Source organism: Phalaenopsis equestris, unplaced genomic scaffold (genome assembly GCF_001263595.1).
Source record: "Phalaenopsis equestris unplaced genomic scaffold, ASM126359v1 Scaffold000002, whole genome shotgun sequence".
Classification (NCBI taxonomy): Eukaryota; Viridiplantae; Streptophyta; class Magnoliopsida; order Asparagales; family Orchidaceae; genus Phalaenopsis; species Phalaenopsis equestris.
This window is the reverse complement of record NW_018164444.1, coordinates 29,530,759-29,537,411: the sequence shown is the minus strand read 5'-3', so window position 1 is coordinate 29,537,411 and position 6,653 is coordinate 29,530,759. Positions and strand designations below refer to the sequence as shown.

The 6,653-nt window shown below is 37.0% G+C and overlaps 2 protein-coding genes across 4 annotated transcripts in view; both read left to right on the top strand.

Moving 5' to 3' along the window:
- The first annotated feature begins 329 nt into the window (after positions 1-329).
- The window catches only part of LOC110021169 (putative metallophosphoesterase At3g03305), a 46,319-nt gene continuing 39,995 nt past the window's right edge, over positions 330-6,653 (top strand). For all 3 annotated transcript variants that reach the window (XM_020719561.1, XM_020719569.1, XM_020719578.1), the window contains exon 1: positions 330-720. In XM_020719561.1, coding sequence (XP_020575220.1) covers positions 435-720 — 286 coding nt within the window. In that variant the 5' untranslated portion in view covers positions 330-434. The remainder of the gene's footprint in view (positions 721-6,653) is intronic.
- LOC110021199 (L10-interacting MYB domain-containing protein-like) lies at positions 4,670-6,515 on the top strand. Its single transcript, XM_020719609.1, has 2 exons — positions 4,670-5,814; positions 5,898-6,515. Exons 1-2 carry the CDS (start codon positions 5,485-5,487, stop codon positions 6,411-6,413), a joined length of 846 nt encoding a protein of 281 aa, XP_020575268.1. The 5' UTR covers positions 4,670-5,484; the 3' UTR covers positions 6,414-6,515.

Below are 6,653 nucleotides of genomic sequence, written 5' to 3'. Positions count from 1 at the left end.
AGCTAAGAAAATTTGTCGTCTTCAGCTCATTTTTTTTAACGAGTTTACCATAAACTGTTTCAGAAGAATGAATAATTTTGATAATTCAAATCACACAGCTCTAATATTGTAAGAAAAATTTTATTATTAATACTAAAATATTCATTTAAATAGAATTTAATATATATTTATTTTATTTTTTAATTAATAAATTTAATTGATTATAAATTTTTGTAATAAATTTAATTATTTTGAGTCAAATGAGCACAATAAAAAAAATATTTATATTGAGGTCGTTTATAAATTAACACCTTGGAATAAAATTCAGCGGACTTCAGCCCAACCAAAATTCGAAAACCCAAAAGCCGAATCCGATTCCCCGCCCCCATCAATTCATAAATGACACGCCTCATCATCTCTCCGCCGGGCACCGCAGAGAGAGGAAAGTTGAAAAAATGAATTCGCCGGCGATATCGTCGTCGTCTCCGCTCCCACTCTTCATCCCATTCTTCTTCTCTTCCTTTTTGTTTTTCTCCTCTGCAGATAAGACGGCCGTCACGTCTGAGCTGGTGTCGAGGGAGTTCTTCCCGATGGAGGGGGATCTGGCTTGGATCATCCAGGTCTCCGATCTCCATCTCAGTGCTTACCACCCCAAACGCGCGGAAGACTTAGTTGGGCTTCTTGGGTCAGCGATCCGGGTCATCAGGCCCGATTTACTCCTCGTTACAGGAGATATTACAGGTATGTTCTTTGGTTTTTAGTCGTTGATTTGTGGTGATCTGTTCTTTTGTTTGCAGCGGGTTTTGATTCTGGTTCTTTTGAATATTGAGCAATTTTAATCATAAATGTTTCTTCAAGTTTGGAAGATTTACATGCATATCACTCAATTCTTATGTATTTACATATGAAACACCTGAAGTTTAATTTTTACCTACACACCACCTTACCTATGCATGAAGGCGTATTTACTTCTTAAATGTTAAATTAGTGGTATATTTGATGTGGCATGGAAGATATGGGTGGTATAAATATAAATATTAATGTTTAGGTGTTATATATATGTAAATACATTATAGCCAATGCTCTTAAACATAATTAAATGGTTTAATTGTGTATATCTGTATATTTCTACTTTACGGGGCTTGGTCTTGGTAGAATGAATGTTGAGAAAACTTTGGAAAACAGAATCTAACTAGAAGATAGGGAATTTTAATGTTTAATCAAGATGGGAGATGTGAGAAAAAAACAGGGTTAAGCTCCAGTTAAAGGGATGTTAAAAAAATTAAGTTTCCAATTCTTCTATTTTGCTAGAGTTGTTTTTTGTAGGTTTGTGACGCTTTTAGGGGTAGTTGGGTACAAACTAGCCAGTGTTACTCGCTTTTCCTGAAATTTTGAACTTGTTGGAGCAGATTTAGATTCTCAGGGAAATACCTGTTTGGTAAGAATACAAGAGAGGCAAAGAAGAGGAAATTAAAACGATTGAGCAGCCTGGATTCCTATTTAAACAGATTTGTAGTTCACAAGTATCTAGGGCTGTCAAAGATCTGATTTCGAGCTAAGCTAGGATCGGCTCAAAATCGGCTTGAAAAAAGTTTGTTCCAAAATTTTGGCTCATACCTTGACTTGTATGTTTCGATCCAATCTTGATCCGAGTTAAAATTTAAATCAATTTTTGAATGATTAACGATCTTCAAGCTAAATTCGCTAAGCTGACACGCCAGAGTTAACTGCTGGCACAACAAGGTGGTGCCTTACCCCACCACAGGTGCACACACAATAACACTTGTGGTGGTGTTTCGGGATTCCATTGTACCGCGTCCAAGATCTGAACGAGCTTTTCGGCGGACCTCTACCGTCCCTTTCTTGAGTGAGTTAGAGCGCAATCATCTTATTTTCACCGAAAAGGCGTCAAGTTGGGTTGATGCTCTAAAAGAAAAGGACAGGAAACACGATCGACATATGAACCATGGGAACCTAGGATGGAGAAAGACGATGTACGAGATACGGGATCCTTGTAGTAGGCTTGACAAAAATCCAACCAAGAGAGGGCAACCTTTAGAAGCTTTGGGAAACCAAGAGAACGCTTTGCATTTCCTTAGGTTCTTTCCATAGGAGTACCTCTAAGGCTATGTTTGGGAGCACTTTTTAGGTGCGGCGCGGGCATCCGCCGTGACTTCTCGCGAAAGCTGTCCGTTTGGTTCGCGACTTTGGGCAATTTGGCGGCGGCAGCGGGGCGAAAGCTGGACGCGGGATATCTGTGGCTTCTCCCGCTTTCGACCTAAATTTTACCCTTTTCCCTCTACCTACCCTCGGTGATTCCCGCTGTTTCCCCGCTGCTTCCCTCGAGTCCCCTTCTCCTTCTCCTCTTTCGTCGTCCCTCGACCGACAGATAAGGTAATACAAGCTATTTTCTTCTTTCTTTGAGGATCCGACGAAGGATTTGCGTTTTGCGGTTCGTGATGGTTTCTCCTTCACATTTCTTTCCTGTTTCTGTCATTTCTCTTTTCTCCTCCTTCCCTGTCGTGGATCTGTTGCTTCTTAACGAAGAATGGCTTTAGGTAGTTCTTGAAGCATCCAAGTTGTAGATCTTGCAGTACTTTTTTTCGGATCTGCGGTTTTGCGGTTTTGTGGTTTTGTGGCATTTCGGTTTTGTGGCTTTGCAGGTTTTGTGGTTTTCCCACAGAAACGTGTTAAGTGCTGTTCGAATTGGCTTGTTCATACATGAATTGGTTTCTTCATACATGCCTTATTTTCTATGGTTCGTGTAGAACTTCTGATTACTTTGTGAATGAAAAAAAAAGAAAAAAAGAGGTTTTTTCTGGATTTAGGGAAGCAGTCCCTTTGGTTAGTTCATACTTTGCACCAATAATAATTTATTTACACAATCCTTCAATGCATTGTTTCCTTTGGAATTATAGCTGCTGCCTTTAAAAATATATAAATTGCCTTCTTTCCTTTGGTTCATGTAGAACTTCTCATTAGTTTCTGAAGGAAAAAAAAACAGGGTTGGTTTATTTCCTTTGTTTCATGTATAACTTGTGATTAGTTTGTGAAGGAAAAAGAAAAAAGGAAAGATATTTTTCCTGGATTTAGTGAAGCAGTCCCTTTGGTTTGTTCAATTGAGAGCATGGGATTGAAAGAAACAAATTTCCTAATAATCCTGTTTAACCTAATAACCTCATTGCTATAATTGGAATACGAATGATTGAATCACATACCATTCAATTCTTATGCAACTATACATCTTATACATGGCACATTACCAATGCTTGGTACTGTGTACTAAAAAAAAGGAAGGTCAAGATGGCAATATCTTTTTTGTGATGAGAAAGATTTAGGTGGCATAAATGTAAAACAGTTTTGTTGTTGGATTTGTAAATCCCTAGGAATTGGGTGGTATGTATGTAAATATGTAATTTTAGATGGAATTTGGGTACATAAGTTTATCTGTGGAATGCATTTTTCATTGATAAATTTATGATACATAATTGTTATAGATGATTAGAAGTTCAACTATATTTGAGATAGTGTTATAAGTAAAATGTTCTGATTCATCACCAAAACCCCATCTGGCAAGTGGCTCCTCAGAAAAAAAAAAACAGGGTTGCAGTCCCTTTGGTAATTACGTTTTTGTCTTCTGGTTTGGTGGAGCCGGGCTTTTGAACTTGATTTCCTTGACATTGAAATTTCTTTATTTCTCATTCTCTGGTTTGATGGAGCCGGGCTTTTGAACTTGATTTCCTTGACATTGAAATTTCTTTATTTCTCATTCTCTGGTTTGATGGAGCCGGGCTTTTGAACTTGATTTCCTGTTTTGGTTGGGTTTGCTGAAGCTGAACCTACAGAAATCCATGTTGATGGCCAATTTGAACTTCATTTCCTTTTTTGCTTGATTTCCTGTTTTGCTTGGGTATGCACATGAACTTATATGGATTTAAATATGTTCATAAAATCCCAAATACATTACCAGGGATGCAAGGGTTTGTATCATAAATGATTTAAGGGACATTAGCATACATAGCACACAAGTCTTATGTATTTGCATATCTCATTCCTAAACTATTTACACAGATAGCACTCAAATCTTTATTGTCACGTAAAAAAAAATAGCACTATTATTACTTATTCAAAATTGAAATACACCTTTACATGCGTTGATTTAAAGCAACAAAGTGACATGTATATAAACATGAAAGTTTAGGCATGAGATATGTAAATACATAAGAATTGTGTCATACATATGTAAATTTCCCATGATTTAAATAGTGAACTCATGAAACCGTAATCTCTTTCATGAGATTCACAAAAATTTCAGTTAGCATTATAACTTAGATTACTTTATGTTTATGAAGCAAGATAATTTTTTTATTGGCATGCAATTTTTGCTTATGTTCAACAACCCCAGGTGTGTCAAAGATGTTGAACAAATTAAGTGTCGCGTAAGAAACCATAGATCTGAGAAGTCTATGGAGACGAATTATATTGAGTATAGATAAGTTGTTTAGGACAAACTTTGTGGTAAAAATGTCAATATTCTTTTGGGAAATTTATATACTTACCATATAATTCTTATTTATTTACATAACTAATGCCCAAAGTTTTACATTTACTCTTGTAACACCTTGCTGGCATAAACCTATGAATGAGGAAGATGTATTCACTATTAAAAATGTACTTATGGTGATATTTTTTACATGATTTTAGAGGTATGGGGGGCATGCATGTAGATATGAATGTTAAGTTGTTAAACATGTCAGATTTGTCATTTCTTTATTTATTAGGGGGTTTTATGTTTTACATCATTTCACTTTCTTGGCTATTCTGAAATGCTTTGGTTGAATATATTATGCTTTGGTTTGCTGAAGTCGAACCTTCACATGTTCAGCAGCCTTCCTGTGCTGCGTATGGATAATATTTATGAGGATTTAAATATTTTGGTATTGTTTGGTGGAGCTGCATTTTGAAAATGTTGAACCTTCAAAGTAGATGGGTATCCTTTTGGTTTGGTTTGTTGAAGCAGAACTTTCAAATTGATAGATTGGATATTTTTATAATTTGCTTTCATGGATCCTGATTTTTGGAAGTGTGATGGTTGCTTTGCTTGGCTTTACGGAAGCCGAAACTTCAGATATTCAGCAGCTGCCCTTTACTGTTTATTTATAATATTTCTATGCTTGGGTTTGCTGAAGTACGAATCCGAGGGGCGTGTTGGCAACTGCTACTACTGCATTTCTATGTATGAATGAAGGGGAAGGGAGAAATTTGCAAGTCATTATGTTTTTTTGATGCTTTTGGGAGGGTGTATTGTATGAATGAAAGCTTTGTATCTTCTTCTTTAATGCTATAATAAAGTTGTGGCCTCCTTTGCCGTGGATGTAGGTCATTTTGACCGAACCACGTAAACATTTGGTGTCCTTTTTTCATTTTTTTTACTTTCTTTAATCAATTTTTTAATCGAAAACTATATTGTTGTGTTTCATATCTTTGCTTCGTCGTAGTAGTAACATGGCTGGTAAGTCTAAAGAACATGGTTCACCGGCAATCTGGGAAAAGGAAATCAAATTGTTGTTCTGCGACCTCTGTATCAAAGAAATTGAGCTGGGCAATAGACCGACAACCTTTTTCAACAAAGAAGGTTGGAATAGTATCATTAAACATTTTAAAGACTCCACCGGACGGGAGTACGACAGGCTGCAAATGAAAAACAAATGGGATCAACTAAAGAAAGATTGGAAAATTTGGAAGGATCTAAAGCGTGGTTCAACTGGTTTGGGTTGGGATCCAATAAAGCGAACCATTGATGCTTCGGAAGAGTGGTGGGCAGAGAGGCTCGCGGTAAGTAAATTTTATTTTTCATAATTTGTGTAATATACTTCTCTTTCAGGACTGAACAAAATGATTTGGGTTTTTTGTTCCAGGTGGTTCCAGCAGCTAAAAAGTATAAAACATGTGGGATTGAACCTGAGTTGGAGGAGAAGTTAGACCAAATGTTCGGGGGTGTCGTTGCAACAGGGAAATATGCATGCGCTCCAAGCGAGACGGGATTTGGTGAAACACAGGACAATGTTGCTGTCAGTTTATCAGATGATTCACCTGAATTTCCAAGTGCAGGTCCAACTGAGATTCAATCTACGAATCGCTCTAAGCGATCTAGGTTCGAGAGCAAAAAAAAGGGTGGAGCTGCCACAATCAGAAACCAGATATCATGCCTAATGGATTCTTCCAATGATGCCCCCCATAAAGTACAGAAAACATCAATTAATGAGGTCGTGGCTATTCTAGAGCAGGATCCGAGTATTGCAGCGGATGATGAGCTATACTACTTCGCTGTTGAGCTGCTTCAAGATTCGGTGCAAAGAGATTTTTTCACAGCTATTGCCAAAGAGCGCAGGGTGTCGTATCTACGACATTTTTTTGAGTGCAAGAAAATTTGAATGGACTTTTTTTAGTTGCTACGTCCTTACTTTAATAGTTTATGAGAAGACATGGTTATTTGAACTGTTGTTTAATGAGACTTTTCAGTTTATTTTGTTTTCTACCCCGCCTCTACACTAAATGCTTGTGTTATTACTTGTCACATGTTAGATTATATAGGTCTGCTCCAAATGATGATTAGTTTAATACTCTATTTTTCTTTGTCAAAATATGTCCAGTATAAATCAGAATGGACCCAA

Coding starts and splice junctions, on each gene's coding strand:
- LOC110021199 (XM_020719609.1), top strand. CDS start 5,485: ATGGCTGGTAAGTCTAAAGAACATGGTTCACCGGCAATCTGGGAAAAG. Junction 5,815..5,897: donor GGTGGGCAGAGAGGCTCGCG/GTAAGTAAATTT, acceptor TTTTTGTTCCAG/GTGGTTCCAGCAGCTAAAAA.